At 37.7% G+C, this 17,554-nt stretch overlaps 3 protein-coding genes across 3 annotated transcripts in view; 1 reads left to right on the top strand and 2 right to left on the bottom strand.

Annotated features, from left to right (window-relative positions):
* Window positions 1–1,754, top strand: part of LOC110445301 — a 4,370-nt gene extending 2,616 nt beyond the window's left edge. Inside the window, exon 2 of the mRNA XM_021489840.1 lies at window positions 842–1,754. Within this exon, the coding sequence (XP_021345515.1) occupies window positions 842–1,754 (913 nt within the window). The remainder of the gene's footprint in view (window positions 1–841) is intronic.
* A 4,669-nt stretch (window positions 1,755–6,423) lies between these two features.
* Window positions 6,424–8,841, bottom strand: LOC110445302. Its single transcript, XM_021489841.1, has 6 exons — window positions 8,746–8,841; window positions 8,408–8,463; window positions 7,426–7,526; window positions 7,056–7,124; window positions 6,851–6,910; window positions 6,424–6,554 (listed from the first exon to the last, which is right to left on the bottom strand). Exons 2-6 carry the CDS (start codon window positions 8,452–8,454, stop codon window positions 6,424–6,426), a joined length of 408 nt encoding a protein of 135 aa, XP_021345516.1. The 5' UTR covers window positions 8,455–8,463; window positions 8,746–8,841.
* Window positions 8,842–9,631: 790 nt separating this feature from the next.
* Window positions 9,632–11,245, bottom strand: LOC110445303 (glycoprotein-N-acetylgalactosamine 3-beta-galactosyltransferase 1-like). The gene is made up of 2 exons (XM_021489843.1): window positions 10,604–11,245; window positions 9,632–9,721 (listed from the first exon to the last, which is right to left on the bottom strand). The coding sequence occupies exons 1-2, from the start codon at window positions 11,243–11,245 to the stop codon at window positions 9,632–9,634; spliced, it is 732 nt and encodes a 243-aa protein (XP_021345518.1).
* Window positions 11,246–17,554: the final 6,309 nt, after the last annotated feature.

Consider the following 17,554-nt stretch of genomic DNA (forward strand, 5'->3'; position numbering starts at 1 on the left):
CGATTTTTTCGAAATTTCTACTAGCGTCAGTCAACATAATGTGCCAAATAATATCCAAAGTATGTTGGTGTACAAAAAACGGAAATATGTCTATCACTTCCATAAAGATGCGAAACAACTAAAAATGTACATAACATACTAAACTTTTATGTGTGTGAGACTGCATAACTTTTTTATTTTGCAACATCTAGCTTTATAGTTGGGCTCATCATGAGCAGCAGACCTTATTGATGAAAATTTGATCAGTTGCGATAATAAATTGGTGCGACATATTGTTAAATTATCAAACATGACTATAGGTCATAAGGTTGTTGGATTTTATTGGAAATAGACGTTGCTACAATTTGACATTTATATGACAAATTTACCGGTTCTCAAATTTTCTGAAATTTTCACTATCATATCTCAACATAATGCACCAAATAATGTTAAAAGATTTTTGGTGTACAAGAACCGGAAATTGGTTTTTAGTTCCGTAAAACAATTGATATAGCAAAAAAGTAAATGAAAATACCAACATTTTTAGAGTTTAAGATTTTATAACTTTTTTATTATGCAATGTTTTTTTACATATTTGAATTCATAATTTGCAGCAGATCCTACTTTAAATAAAATGATATTATTTGATAGCGTAAAACATTGTTTTGATAGTTTTTTGCACAAAAAAGTGAACCCTGTCGTACACCTTTGGAAGGCGGCACTAAATAGTTCATAGCACAGGCCCTGGGGACCTTTTTAAGTTTTTAAAATTATCTCATGGGTCGTGTCTTAGGGAGCTACAAATATAACCCAGTAATGGTTAAATTGCTTTGTGGGCAAAATTCTTTTGTTCCTGTAACAGGTCCTTTAACCCATTACATGATGCAGTCCCAAACTCTATCCTTGGAAGAACAAAGAGTGGCTGGATGGACACAGAGGTATTTTTTATGTGGTTGGCAAATCACTTTGTGACAGCCATCCCGGATCTAGCTCGACCAGTTGTCCTGCTTGTTGATAGCCACTCAACACATATTGACCTTCAGACTACCAGATTTTGCAGAGAAAACAAGATAATTCTCTATTGCCTACCAGCCTATGCCAGCCACATCATTCAGCCCCTTGATGTGTCCTTTTTTGGACCCCTCAAACTGAATTGGAGAAAGGCCTGCAAATCATACAAGGACAACAATCCTGGCCTAACCATTACGAAAATGTTTTTTGCGAAGGTGTTTCATGAAGCCTGGGTGGCCTATAACAAAGCGGAAACGATGATGAATGGCTTCCGCCAATCAGGATTGTATCTCTTCAATCCATTCATCATTGATGAAGGCAAGTTCTCCCCATCACTCCTCTTTGTGGAACCACCAAACAATGTTGCTACTGATGAAGCATGGAACGTTGCAGATGCTCCTGGCCTTGAAGCTGTCCCTGCCACCATCACATCAGCTGTCCCTGTCACCATCACATCAGCGGTCCCCGCCACCATCAATTCAGCTGTCCCTGCCACCATCACATCAGCTGTCCCTGCCACCATCAATTCAGCGGTCCCCACCACCATCACATCAGCTGTCCCTGCCACCATCAATTCAGCGGTCCCCGCCACCATCAATTCAGCTATCACTGCCACAATCAATTCAGCTGTCCCTGCCACCTTCACTTCACCTGTCCCTGCTGCTCTTCCTCTTTCTGTCACTCTTCCTGTAACTGGTACTGCCACTGACCCTGTCAGGTGTATCAGAATGTGTTCTGGAGATGTCGGACGAGGAGGCAGCTAACATTCTCGCTGAAATAAAAAAAAATGTTCATGTGAATCAATTAACACCGTTATCAGCACAGACATGTGGTAAACCACTAACTCTGCATGACATTTCTCCCATATTTGAAGGTATAATAACATATCCAACAACATCAAAACAAAAGCCAAGACGAAAACCGTAAATTCCAAAAGCTCTCTGCAGCATTCAAATGCAATTATTTCTGGAAAACAAGGAAAATGAGAAAGAAAAAAAAAGTAATTGAAAAGGAAATGAGAAAGCAACAAAGAGAGGAAAAGAGAAAACAAAAAGAGGAAAAACCAACTGAAACGAAAAGCAGACAAGACACCAGCAACAAATAAATGTACCATGTTGGTTATAGAATGTGAAATAACTATTTAGAGGTTGTTTACCAATATTGAATAACTCCAATGTGTAATTACCAATCCATTATGATGGCTTGGTGGGTAATCAGTTGCATGATAGATATACAATTCTTATAATCAAATGTATTGGACAACAAATATTCTAAACAGTAAACTTTTTATAGGTTTTCGTTTAGAATATTGATCGTCCAATAAATTGTACTTTCAAAACTTTGTTTCTGTATAAGTCATGCAGGTATGTGAGTAAGACACCTGTGTCAGGTCCAGTACACTCTACTGATTGAGCTATAAAGACCTAACATAAAAAATATATTCAAGTTAATCCTTAAAGAAAATGTAAATTGACCTATCAATGAAGACTTACAGTGAACACGAGGTTTTATTTCAGTGTTCTGAACACACTAATTTTGATTCACAAACCACCTCAAGTGCCTGCCGGGACAGTCCCGTCAGACCGAATGAAAATGAACATCTCTCGATACACATTGGTTATTATCGATAGGTCAATTGTTAAAACTCATCTTCATCTTCATATAAAGTGATGTATGATGATTTAAAACAACATCAGCTGTTATTTTAATGTAGTTTTTAAAAAAGCATTTTGTGGTCGAATACTGGGTCGTGTGGTCGGAAACCGCAACACGCGCTTCCGGTACGTTCGATAAGGACAGCGTCTAACAGCAACCCGAAACGAAGCTCAAAACATTACGACAGACCGATATTCATAGGGCGGACTTGATTGCACTACACCGTTTACACTGCTACCCTTTTGTACGTCACTACACCACAGCCTAACAATCAAGTCTTCCGGTGTCAAATCAACATGGCGGACATTGCGAAAATGATGGTAGTCGACGATTTGTTAAATGACGACGACCTATATTCGCTGCTCCCGTTAGCCTTTGGAGCCTTCCCTGTAGCATATGTTGCAGCGATGAGGTATTTGAATTATTATACTTTTCATCAATTGCCTACATTCAACAGAATGCAGTATTATATTGAAGTGAACCTAGTTTCGTTTTGAAGTGAACCTAGTTTCGATTTATCCGCAGGGGTTCGTTACAAATGTCTGAAATACACATGTGTGCCGCGACCCATTTCAGTACAGCATACATTCAAACGGTCCCTTGTGATTTATCGAAAGTCGGTTTGAGAACGTTTTATAAACTCGTCCAAATTAACCAGCACTAAATAAATTATGAATACAAATAAAGGATTCTGTTTGTTCTACGTTATATGTGACAGTGACAAACTTCACAAAGAACAATTTAAGTCAATAATTGTTGTGTGCTCGTGTGATCAAACTGCTCAAACATAGTGATACATAACGATGATATATATGTGAACTTTTTAGACTATATCTTATCAGAGAAGTGAGAGAAGAAAATCACTGAAGTGGGTTTTTTTTGGTAAAAGTTTGAAGTACGCTTTTTAGTATTTACAATTATTTTTCGTTACAGGGCTCGATGCGACAAAATGAAGGTTTTCGGGTATTATGAGGAAGTTGTTCCCCTGTACCAGATTGACAATTTTAAGACATTCTTTCGTGTACAAAGGGACACATTTGAGTTCCTTTGTCAACAAATTGGAGAAAAGCTCCAATACAACAACCATGGTGGAAGGATTTCAATTTCACCTGAAAAGCAGCTATGTATAACTTTATGGTACATGGGATCACAGTCAAACATCCATGATATTGCAGATAGATTTGGTGTAACTGACTTTTCTGTGTTAAGATGCAGGGATAGAGTATGCAAAGTATTTCTTTCAAGAAAATCCCAGATTATACGCCGACCGAGGCGAGATCAGTTGGAGGAAATGTCACAAAACTTTGAAAGCAAGAAAGGATTTCCTAAATCAATAGGTGCTATAGACGGAACACATATCAGAATTTCTGCACCAGGAGATAATCCAGAGGAGTATTATAACCGTAAGGGATTTCACTCTTTACAGCTTCAGGCTGTGTGCAATGCTGAAATGAAGTTCTGGGACACCTATGTAGGTTGGCCAGGGTCGGTACATGATGCGAGAGTTCTTCGAAATTCAGATTTGTGGACGAAAGGGATCGCTCTATGTGGAGAATATCACATAATTGGAGACTCTGCATATCCTCTGAAAAGATGGCTCATGACCCCGTACAGGCGTGTTGGAATACTATCAGAGAGACGGGTGAATTTTAACAAATGCATCTCAGGAACACGTGTGGTCATTGAACGTGCCTTCGGTTTATTGAAGAGACGTTTCCGCAGACTCCAATTCGTTAATGTTGTAAGCGTTTCAACAGCTTGCAAAATTATCACTGTTTGCTGTATTCTACATAATATATGTTTAGATCAAGGTGACAATATGGAGTACTTGTTTGAAGAAGAAGAAGAAGAGGTTTTTTGTTTGCCACCTGGACTTGAAAATGCTGCTGAAGGGGCATTGAAAAGAGAAATGTTGGCACGAGATCTCATGTAAACACATGTTAACACTCCAAATGGATGAAATTAAAGTGTCTTCAATTAATGAAAACAAAATGCATGTTGTTAAGTTTTAATTCAAGTTTTATTTAAAACAAGAGGCCCAGAGGGCCTGTATCGCTCACCTGTTTCTTTTGTTACATGAAACTGACATATAGGTAACTTAAGACCAAATTTAGTAACTAAAACACAAGAAATTTTAACATCTATTAACGGTTCTGAAGATATTGTTGTTTGAAACTTGAAATTTTAATTTTAAAGAACTTGAAATTTTAATTTTAAAGCTTTTAACCCATATAGACCCTTGACTCCCGACTTGCACTTAAAGTTGACCTCTGACCTCATTACTGTAATTAAAAAAAATGTTTGCACTGCTGGTCTACATAATATACCCAAGCATCATGACTAGTTCAAATGGTTCTTAGGATATTGTTGTTTGAAATTTTAACATATTTGACCGTTGTGACCTTGAAAGTAGGTCAAGGTCATTTTAATGAGGAAACTTAATAGCACTCCATCCCATGTACATACTGGCCAAATATCATGACCCTGGGCCTTATGGAACTTGAGAAGAAGATTGTTAAAGCTTTTAACCAAAGTTGACCTTTGACCTCATTATTGTAATTTAGAAAAATATTCGCACTGCTGGTCTACATAACATACCCAAGTATCATGAATCTAATTCAAATGGTTCTTAGGATATTGTTGTTTGAAAATTTTCGACCGCTGTGACCTTGAAAGTCAGGTCATTTTAATGAGGAAACTTTATAGCACTCCATCCCAGGTACCTACTGGCCAAATATCATATACAGTTCTTCAGAAGAAATGAAATCAACTGAAAAAGTTGACGGACGGACGACAGACGGACGACGCAGTACGGCATAAGCTCACATGGCCCTTCTGGCCAGGTGAGCTAAAAATGAAAATAGAGAATCACAGGTTTTTCATGAGTATTCAACAAAATAAAACTTGTTTCTTGAGAATTCAACAAAAATAAAACTTGTTTCCTGAGAATTCAACAAAATATAACTTAAAAAATATAACAACCCGTCAGCTCCTTCAAATCAAGTAAAAGTCATAGTAAGCAATGTTTATATGCATTAACTCATTTGTATGTTTCTCCATTTGTATTTCAGTTTAGTTCACAAGTCAGCATCAATGTCACTGAGGTAGAGAATAGAGAATCACAGGTTTTTCATGAGTATTCAACAAAATAAAACTTGTTTCTTGAGAATTCAACAAAAATAAAACTTGTTTCCTGAGAATTCAACAAAATATAACTTAAAAAATATAACAACCCGTCAGCTCCTTCAAATCAAGTAAAAGTCATAGTAAGCAATGTTTATATGCATTAACTCATTTGTATGTTTCTCCATTTGTATTTCAGTTTAGTTCACAAGTCATCATCAAGGTCACTAAGGTCAAGAAGTTTGAAACTCTGTTTGCAAAACATTTCCATGAACATATTCATCTTTTCTTTGTTGCATTGAATCAACAATTGTTCCAATTCTCTTATCATTTTTCTCTGATTCTTCATTTATTAATTGTTTTATCTCGTCCATGGAAGATTTATTGTTGCTACTTTTTTTCTTTTTTTTCTTTGGGGCTTCTTCTTCCTTTGAGGCAGATTCATCTACTGAAGATATTCTACAAGATGGGGTGATATTAGGAGCATTTCCCATCATTTCATCAAGCTCCTCCTGATAAGGATGGGTTTTACGTGCTGCCGCTGTCCTGTTGTTGTTGTCCTTGACATTTTTATATCCCCTCAATATTGATTTGTGCCGGTTAGATACCTGTTCCTCAGTTAAACACAGCTGCATTTTTGTATTGAGTGTATCTCTACATTCTCTTCTTCGTCATTTTTCCGGCTCTTACTAGCTGGTCTTTCTCTTTGACCTGGTCAAGTAGTATCGATGTCGATTGTCTGGACCAAATGAACTTTATAGCACCAGTGTCTGTTGGGTTCTCTTCTGCAATATGCAAGAAATATGCACATGTTAGTAATTTAAAATTTATCCAATCATTTCTGATTTTACATAAACATTTTCTTTAGATAAAACAAGTGTATCAATCGCATCTGGGGCCTAAAAAGTCCTACAAACAACACAAATATTTGTAAGGTCAAAGTAGTAATCACTCTAAATGTGGCTGAATCCATAAACAAATTGTGAGAATAAAGAATGAGGACAGACAGACATTCTTTATTTCCTCTTTTACGAAAGATTAAGTATCAGTTTTTGTAATAATCAGAACCAAAATCACATACCAAGTGCATCAGGTTGAGGAAAGTAATCTTCAGTGTCTATGTTCTGGTCAGATCCTTTACCTGCAAAAGAAGCATGTTTAATTTACCTTGTATTCACAATTTTCATCCACACAAAGTGCTAGCTAGTTGATCAGCAATGAAAATAAGTGTAAACCCAACTACCGTTACATCTAGTACATATTTAATTTTATATTATTAAATATACTTGAGAAATCTGAAGGATTTGCTGCCTTTTTTAGAAGACTTCTTGTAATGATAGGTTTGGCAGCATGATCTGGAGAAAAAAAAACACAGTTGAAAATTTAGCAATTAAAATCTAGTATATAGTTTAGGAAATATATCTACTAGGTACTGGTAGGTACACTCTTGATGGAATGGAAAGTTACAGACATCTATATTTCAAATTTGTGATGTTATTTAATATAAAAGATTTAAAATGCAAACACATTGTACATTTGTATATGTTAATACATGTATTATAAATACACCCCAGTATAAATACTGAAGCATAAAAAAACACCAGCTTTTTGAAGAAAGGTCTTTACAGAATTTCCATCTTGGTAATGACAACATACCTGTGTTGGTATTAAGGAGTAGGTCTCCTGTTTCCTTGCTACATGTTGTTTCTTTTGTGACATTTCCCGTTAGTTTGAATACAACTCTGTATTCTCCTGAGCTACAATAAATCAAACCATAAAAAAATATTTTATTGCATTGATGTAATATCAACTCAAACCGGACAACAAACTTAAATTTTGTATTCACAAGTATAATTTTGTTCAAATACTTTATTGACGAATATGTACAAAGGTCAAGAATGAGAATACCTCTGACATCTATGTGTTTTATGATTTCGAGGTTGAAGCCACTGTCACTTACTGTATATAGAATATTATCTACTAATTCAGTGTTATCAGTCTACTAACTTTATTTCCTGATGGATTTTAATCAAACTTTTGTGTTTCAGGTTTCGAAAGGTCAAGGTCACTGTTGCTATCAGTGTTTTTGTTACTTTAATGTTACTACATTCTGTTTCTTTATGAATTGGGAAAATATAGCAGTATTTGTTTTGAAATTTGGAATATAATCTTCAGTTTTTGGTCACTTTGGGGGAAAAAGCACCTTTTAGCAAAGGGAAACAGCCTTTATTCGGCAGTAAAACTGAGCAAAAAATCACTGGCTATATAAGGGAGGTCATCAGATAACTAAATTGTCATCACTCTAGCTATAGGTTTTTCGTTTCTTAACATATTTTGATCAAAGTCTATAAAGATTTCAGGTATGAGAACACATTGGACGAGTTCATGTTTTGAAGGTCACTGTGTGTAGCCTTTCATAGAAAGTTTTTATCTATATTTCTCTATTTATCAACTTGAAGTATGATCATATCTGAAAGTGTACATATTTCAGGGTGTCAAGCTCAAATTTTATTGTTACCCTATTTATAGAACATTATATATAAAAAAAACACTGAAATATACTTCATATGGCAGCTGGCATTCATGTCTTACAGACATTTTCCAGTTTTGTATTATCATTTGATTTCTGGGTGTTTACCTTTCTATTTGTGAAAGTTCCAACATCATTGGTCCAGGATCAGCCATCGTATGCTCCTAGTTAGTTAAAAAGGGCAATTAATAAACGGCATGAAAAGCAATGTCAAAAGGTGTTGCTTACTGATTTTGTAATTAAAATTGTTCAGTAAGCTACCAAATCTACAATGTCTATTAAAAGGTAATGAATTATGATGCTTTGCAAACATAGAGGTACAAGGATGCAAATAATAAAAATGTCTTGGTAGATATCAACATTATAACAGCAATGGAATAACAGACATTTTTTTCCGAATCATGTAGATATACCAACACAATGTAAAGTCCACAATTAGTCAATACCTTTTGTAGCGCAGGGGGTGCAAAAAGTTCCTTTTACTTCCCCCGTTACATGCAACTCCAGTTCGTAATCAGCGCAGTCAGCATGGAAACACAACTTGCAACTTGGACAACGCAGGTATATCCTGTAATAATTAAAAATGTGCTCCGGCCTATACGGCCCTTGTTGGGCCGCCTGCGGCGGTGCACCTCGCTGCGCTCGGCAAACACATTTACCGGGAACGCGCCCCCCCGTTCAAAAAATCCTGTATCCGCCCCTGATATGAATGTATATGTAACTAAGGGCCGCTTTCGTTTATCGCGATCCAAAAAGTTGAACCGGTTCAGAATTGTTCGTTTATGAAATAAGGTTGGGCCTAGTAATCCGATGCTGTTTTCAGTTGAGCCTTGCAAGGCCTGCAACTATTAGATTTAGAAACAGACGAGCCGGTTGTTCCGCATAAACAAAGAGACCCCTGCTGGAGTTAAAGGTGACAGTTTAATATCGTTTGGTTTGTTCCCATGTAGGTACAACAATGCCATCTAGGATGGCCAAATTGGTACAAATACAATACAAATAGCCGCACACATAGTCCACTTTACCAAGAATATGCCAATTTTAGTCTTTTTTAAATTTTCATTCACATAATAGACACAAATTACAATATAAGTTGAAAATATCAGCCTTGTCCGTGGTAGAGTACGTTACTATATATTGCTACCATGTGAGTGACACTTTTCGAGGCACCCAACTTCCGTGACGCGCAAGCCCCACGTCACTAGAGTAAATATAATGCTCTTTTAGCTCTATTGCATGTCGTTGGCCTTGCGTAGCTGCAGCTTAATCGTCACCCGACAAGCCAAGTACCGGATGTTGCGTCATCTTCAGTCAGGTACGACGTCAAACAGTCTAGCGCGTCAAATTGTACACAAAGTAGTCCATGGCATACATCATGTTAGGCGTGATGTAATGGAAGGATATCGCTGTGCGACTGCAACCCTGGAAAGAAAATATTAAAAAAAAGAGGTACCGAGAATAAACTTTATTTAATTATATTATCCATACAAGTGTGGCATATATTAATTGACTTAACATTCGGTCGCCTTTTACTTTCGCGCATCCTCGATATCAAGGGGTTACGCTCACTTTCGCTCTCTGTAGTGTAGAGCGCGAAAGTGAGCGTAACCCCTGGATATCGAGGATGACTTTCGAGCTAGGGGAATTTCCCTTTATTTAATAAGCTCACACACGCAGTAGAGCATCCGACTAGAAAGTCTGGGTTCGCGGGTTCGATCCCCGGTGGAAGCACGTTACACTACCATCTTTCCTGTTACACAAGTATAATTTTCTTTTGCCTTTTCCCTCAATGTTAGACTTTTTCATGTTATATCGTATAACCTAAAAATCAGACACAGCAAAAAATGATGACGTCATATACCCAAATGTTTGGCGCGGTATTTGTAATTTGTGCAAAGTGCAAACAGTTTTTTCGGTATATATACTGTATAAACCCAGAGATGTTTGGGCGGGCTTCAAATAGGCAAAAATTCTGCATTGTAAACTTGAAAGAGAGTGTAAGAGCCAATAACATTCTAAATATGAACCAGAGCGCTTCTACATTTAACACTTTCAGCGCTAGCACAGGGCCTTAAGCTTCCTCCGTTGACGTCGCGAGCAATATACAGACATAAGCTTTCAAACAAATATTTTCAAAATGCACTGATCCGTTTCTGCCAGTAAAATGAAGTAAATACAAGATTCCATATATTTCTTTACTTGTATTTTACCAGCTATATACGCGCCCGTTGCGCCCCCTCTAACTGAAAATCCAGGATCAGCCCGTGGGCTCGGACCAGATTTGTGACTACCTGTAATGCCTACCTGTAAGTGTGGGTAATAGATGTGAGACCAGTACCAGCTATTTTTCGGAATATTTCCCCGTACGATATGGTCTTCTGGTCGTAGTGGAAAAAATCTCTCCTTTCCTTCCGAGTCCCGTGTATCTCCAGCCTTCACTCCCACCATTTCCAGGCAATGGCCAAGCTGAACATCCTCGCCGATAAATGTTGTGGGTTCGCATATAGAGTTCAGATAGGAAGTAGTAGAATTTCCGTACTGTACAAGAGATCGAACCGCCTGTCGACTAAGCACATAGCCTGCCCCACCACTCATAAAGCCTTGTTTTACAAAAGGTTTAAACCTCCGTCCAAAATAAATGGCTTCATTCTGGTCTTTGTCGCGGAGAAAATGACGTAAATTTTCTACAATGACGTAGGTATCATCGTCGGCTTTCAGGAACCAATCATAATTGTTTAGATCCGAAGAGTAAATATGTAAAAATGCTTCTTTTGTTTTTTGCCATAAATATTCTCGACCTTCCTTGACCGGAAGTTCGACAACCGGAAGATGTTTTGCCTTGACTTGTGTTCCATTAGAGCCCATGAACAAGATTTTGTTGCATCGTTTACCCCACGTGTTTTGTACATGTGTCGCCTTGGATACGACCGTCAGGGGTGACGTCATTATCCAGCAAAGTAGCCGTCCTCCAGAAGAAGAAGAGTCTAGACTGAATAAAATTGCCAACATATACTACAAAGAACTATCAACACACTACATAGAGCGATCAATATGAAATGCATGGGACATTCCACAAAATACATATGTACTACACATACTATACTAGCAAAAAAAGGAACTGTGAATGCCTAAAATGTGTATGACGTAGAACAACAAGGTTTTCAGGGACAATTTATTTGTATTTATTAACAGTTGCATTCCATTTTCCACGTTATGCAATCAATAAGTTCCGTTCAGGAGTGACGTAAACACAGCAGGGGTTAATACTGAGTTCACAAAGTTAATACCTCGTATTTCCACGGTTTGCCTGAATGCAAGCCTGGCAACGTCGACGCATTGAGCCTATCAGACGGTTCAAGAATGCTTGTGGGATGGCATTCCAGATCTGTACCAACGCTGCAGCCAAATTAGCCAACGTCACTGGTTGATTAGGTAATGCCCGTAATCTATGAATGTTTATCCTACTGTGATCAGCACATACACATAAAATATTATATAGGGTGGTCGGGTAGTGCAGCGCATATATAGCGCACTTGCCTTACACCAAGGCGACCAGAGTTCGGTTCCCCGATCGGACGTGAAAAGGTATGGACCGGGACCGTTAAATGTCTAGAGGGAACTGTTTAAAAAAAGTTTTAAGTTTAAACATATTTTTATTGCAATATAATTACAAAAGCATTGGGCACAAGAAATTGCAACTTATGAACGCCCTTTACAAATATAAATAGGAGAGAGAGAGAGATACGAAAAAAATACTTTCATCAGAGTCCACCTTATTGCGGTAATAAAATCATTCTCTCTTACGATTGAACCACATGCATGGGGGGGNNTAGGGTTCGAGCTGTATTGACAGAAGTTTACATTTTGCTTGCGAAATCCCGGCAGTGTTGCCAATTTTTCTACCGCAGTCTGTCATACTCTGGTGATTCAGTGTGGCCGATGGTCCGTGACGGTTGAATTGTCATGTATTCGGTAAACACGCGGAAGAGATATATATGAATATGAAACGACAGGCTCTACACGTTGTGTTTTCACAGCGAGTCTTTCTTGTTTTATGTTTCCTTTTTGTGTTCGCGCTTGTGGCTTATACCGATTTATATAAGGACGCCATGCATGTGATACAGACACGAACACACACAACAACGAGTTGGTCAGCCACTAATAAACCCGACAGGTAGGAAATACCACCCTTTCTCTTATCATATGTGACATTTCCTTTTTTCCCACACTTCACCGGTGCATCACCGTTTTTGCTGGAGATAGGTTATTAATCTGTCTTTATGTATCTCGCGAAAGCCAACTTACACGAGCAATTTTTCTGAAAACGTCCTCGTGCTGAACTTCAAAAACCTTACCCATGGGTCGAGATTTCTCTGTGTTCATCACACAGGATTGATAGATTCTATTATTTTCCGACGCTTCTCAGGTGTATTACCATTTTGCTATGGAAACGATAAACATGCCTTTGCCTGGGGAAATAAAATAAAATAAGAGGAGTGCAATATGTATCATGAAGAGTGTTCAATATGTTATGTAGAGTGTTCAATGTGTTATGTAGAGTGTTCAATGTATTATGTAGTGTGTTCAATGTATTATGTAGTGTGTTCAATGTATTATGTAGTGTGTTCAATGTATTATGTAGTGTGTTCCATGTGTTATGTAGAGTGCTCAATGTGTCATGTAGAGTGTTCAATGTGTTGTGGAGTGGTGTATCTATCAAGTAATGATCAATGTACATAATGTGGAGTGTTCTACCTGTCAAGTAGAGTGATCAAGGTATCATGTGGAGTGTTCTATATAGTATTTAGAACTCTCAATGTACCATGTGGAGTGTTCTATATGTCAAGTAGAGTGTTCAACGTACCATGTGGATGCTCTATGTATTTAAAACTCTCAATGTATATAATGTGGAGTGTGTCGTGTATTATTTAAAACTCTCAATGTATATATTGTGGAGTGTGTCGTGTATTATTTAGAACTACTAATGTATATAATGTGAAGTGTGTCGTGTATTATTTAGAACTACGAATGTATATAATGTGAAGTGTTTCGTGTATAATTTAGAACTCTCAATGTATATAATGTGGAGTGTGTCGTGTATTATTTAGAACTACTAATGGATATAATGTGAAGTGTTTCGTGTATAATTTAGAACTCTCAATGTATTTAATGTGGAGTGTGTCGTGTATTATTTAGAACTACTAATGTATATAATGTGGAGTGTGTGGTGTATTATTTAGAACTACTAATGTATATATCGGTAGTGTGTCGTGTGTTATTTAGAACTACTAATGTAAATAATGTATATAATGTGTCGTGTGTTATTTAGAACTACTAATGTATATAATGTGTCGTGTGTTATTTAGAACTACTAATGTATATAATGTGGAGTGTGTCGTGTATTATTTAGAACTACTAATGTATATAATGTGGAGTGTGTCTTGTATTACGTGGACTGCTCTATGCATTGTGTGAATTGTTTTATGTATCAAATGTACGTCGAGAGTTCTTTGAATTTTGTTGAGGACATTCTAATATGACTACCACACCAAACTGTATATAAGTTCAATAATGCATTCCGTTAGCACAAAATAATAATCCTCCAATATTTCTCAAACACATTTGAAGTACATGCACACTAAATTTAAGGAAAAAAAACATTCAATAACTGATGAAAAAATGATTTTATCTGTCCATTTTCCAAGCTAAATAAAAGTCACAATTCAGGAAAAAAATCACGATTTAAACTTGTAAACTACATAAGGTTGGATGTCCATGGAAATGCATTTGTCTAGAAAAATGTGAGAACATGTTTCAAATCCTGAGAATGATGACATGTATTTTGATTGGATATTTTACAATAACTCATCAAGCTAACAAGACTTTTGATACAAGTCAAGCAATATTACCCGAGTGAGAACCTGTAGTGAATGGTGTACAGGTAAAAATCGCACTTGCTTTGCATGCTTTTTTCAACCTCAGTCAGCCTTGTTCGCTTTGTGCTCAGTTGGGATTTATTGAGGGGAAATATGGGGTGTAATAAGTCCCGAGTGACGAGAAATCATGCAATAACTGACTTACTGCATGCTTCCCAGCTAAAAAAAAAACAGAAAAAATGTTCAGCTGGACAATCTTTTTACCTACCCTACACTGCAGATAATTTACATGTACCTGCCTGAGTGAGTACTAATCAGAACCAGGTAAGTTTGTCTTATTCTCAATAGCCCAGACTGAGTGTATCCTTCATAATGGATACAAGTGTTTTTTCGGATGATGATGATTTGGGGAAATTTCTATTGGAACCATCACAAAGTTATTCTGATATAATGGATATCAGTACACAAAGTCTTTATGAAGGAGTTAGCTTCAAACGGAAAAGAAATCGTAGGCCATACTGACAACCTTACACTGGAGGATGAGAAACGTCTTTGGGAGACAGGTATGCTCGATGTATAGAATGTTGTACTATTTATATGAAGTAAGATGAATGGATGGATGAATGAATGAATTGATTAATTAATTTCACAAATTGATTCATTTATAATTGATTGGTTGTACTGAAACAAAGCAGACTAGGAAATTAAAATTACAATGTAAAAAAAGAATATATCATTAAGGTTGCTCCACACATCGTCATCAGCGTCCATTTTCGTGACGTACTTCCGGAAAAAAGTACAGCTCGGACTCAATTATCTTGATCGAAATGTGCATGTACACCGTGTCGTCATTTCCGTATTGCGTATCGGGCATTCAATATCGTAGTGCAAATTATAGTAACACCTGGGCCGTTTTCGTTTAAACGGTCAAACCGATCGGACCACTGTTGTTCGTTTATTAAATAAGGTCGGACTTAGTAATCTTGAGAAAGCATTGCAATGCCTGCCTACACATTTGCAGGTCCGCCAGGATTTATTCCCGAAATTGTTACATTTATCAACGGTCAAACCGGTTGCTCCGCATAAACGAACAGGCCCCTAGTAAACAATAGTACACGTGCGTGCCGATGATGTGTCAAAACCCGATATCGAGATTTTACCGGGAAATGTATAATCACACGTACTTCAGAAATAAAGCTTTCCAATTCATAGACATAAACAGACTCACTGGAAGACGGAGACATGAGACAAAACAACCTGAAGAAGGTCATATAGGAAACGCATGTAATGCGGACGTACCAACCTCACATGTGCATATCACGTGCTTACACGAGTTCATAAGCTCGAGGTCGTTACGATTTTCGCTGTTGAGGGAGTTTTGCTCTGTCGATTAAATCGTGTTTATAAAATGTAGTCTACTTACTCTGTGAACATAATGTTTTGTAAAATATCAAGATACCTATGAAATGCATGTGTGAGTGCACATGAGAACGGCATACCATGCGATAGCCTCTGGTCACATATGTACCTGACATGTAATTATAAATATACCGTGAGTTAGCGGACTGTGTAATGATGTCCAAAGTGTAACATGACTGAGGGTAATTTGGTTCCATTAAAGAACAATAAATTGATAATTTTTGATTTATTTCCATCATTTTTGTTATATGTAAACAGAGACAACTGTCATTGTGTAAATGTCACCTCTCTGCAAAAAGTTCCGATTTTTTTCAAGGAAGATAACTCTCACCCGGATCGAAGTGATTGTAAAATGTAAATTAAATTAATTATAAATCCCTTGTGTATATTTTGTTCAATTTCCCATTCTATATGTATAGATCTTTGTGACCTGTTTGCGTTAAGCTTGTAGATAATCACTTTTATCCGTAAAAATTCAATAAAAAACACTTTGTGGAACATGTGTTACATATTTTGCGATAAATAAAATATTTGTAGGGTTAATTAGAAATGCTTCTTTTCATTTTATCATTGTTGTTATTGTTCCGAACAATGTCGCACACAAAAAAAAACCCCGGAAAATATTAAAATTGACGAAAATTAATTTTTTTGGTATTTTTTCCAAAAAAGTCCCCAAACTATCGGAATGTTTAGATTTTCATAAAATCAACTCTGCATAGTTGCATAACCATTATATGAAAGTTTCAACGAATTTTGCTGGTTAATCGCGAAAGTGTGGAGCCACCTTAAGCGCTCTATGTATTTTGTTGGGCGTGCAATGCATTATGTAGAGCGCTCAATACATACTAGCGGAAAAAGAAACTGTGCATGCGGAGAATTGTTATAGAACATATATTACCAACTGTATATACATGAAAATTCACACACATGACCAAGTATGACACATACACACTCTCCTTGGGCCATTGACAGTTTTCCCCGTGCAGTTTGCTCTCTATAGGCGTTGACCAGTTTGCACGTTTTTCTCGTCCCGCCATGCAATTCGACAATGAAAGTTTATTTTTCAACTGTTGGGTCACTCTGTTGAGACCAATGAACAGTAAAAACAGCATTAATTTTGTGTTTAATGCTATGCCGAGGCTCGATGAAAATGGCCGCCTTCGGATTATTGGTATGCTTCAAGCTGGTATGGGCCAAGCCGTTGTCTCTACACGTTTTCATGTCCATCGAAACACAAGCCGGAATTTGTGGAGACATCAACAGTTTGGTCACGTCGGCGATCGACCTCCACGTGTGACGTCACGTCAACAGGACCACCATATTCGGCTTGTCCATTTGAGAAATCGCTTCCAAACGGCAAGTTCGACTACACGGACAATCCCTGGGTTGCTACCAATAAGCCCGAGAACTGTACGAAACCGATTGCGTGAACGTTCTTCTGCCACGTCATTGTGTAGCACGTCTGGACTGGTGCAGAAAGCATCTGCGATTTACTCGACGGGTTAGGGCAGGCTTTTTGTTTACGGACGAGTCGCGAGTCCATCTGCATAGTAGTGACGACCGTTCCAGAGTGTATCGTCGCGTTGGAGAACGTTTCCGTGACGCGTGTGTGGTACAACGGCGTTCTTTCGGCGGAGGCAGCGTTATGATTTGGGGCGGCATCACAGCCAACGGGAGAACGCCTCTGGTGGTTGTTAACAGGAATTTGAACACGCTACGTTACCGTGACGAGATCCTCCGGACCCACGTCGTATCCCCAGATCTGTCGCCCATTGAACACGTCTGGGATGAAACGAAGCGCAGACTAATCAACCAGTGACGTTTGCTGATTTGGCTGCAGCGTTGGTACAGATCTGGAATGCCATCCCACAAGCATTCTTGAACCGTCTGATAGGCTCCATGCGTCGACGTTGCCAGGCTTGCATTCAGGCAAACGGTGGAAATACGAGGTATTAACTTA

The sequence above is a fragment of the Mizuhopecten yessoensis genome, unplaced genomic scaffold (assembly GCF_002113885.1).
Source record: "Mizuhopecten yessoensis strain PY_sf001 unplaced genomic scaffold, ASM211388v2 scaffold2213, whole genome shotgun sequence".
Classification (NCBI taxonomy): domain Eukaryota; kingdom Metazoa; phylum Mollusca; class Bivalvia; order Pectinida; family Pectinidae; genus Mizuhopecten; species Mizuhopecten yessoensis.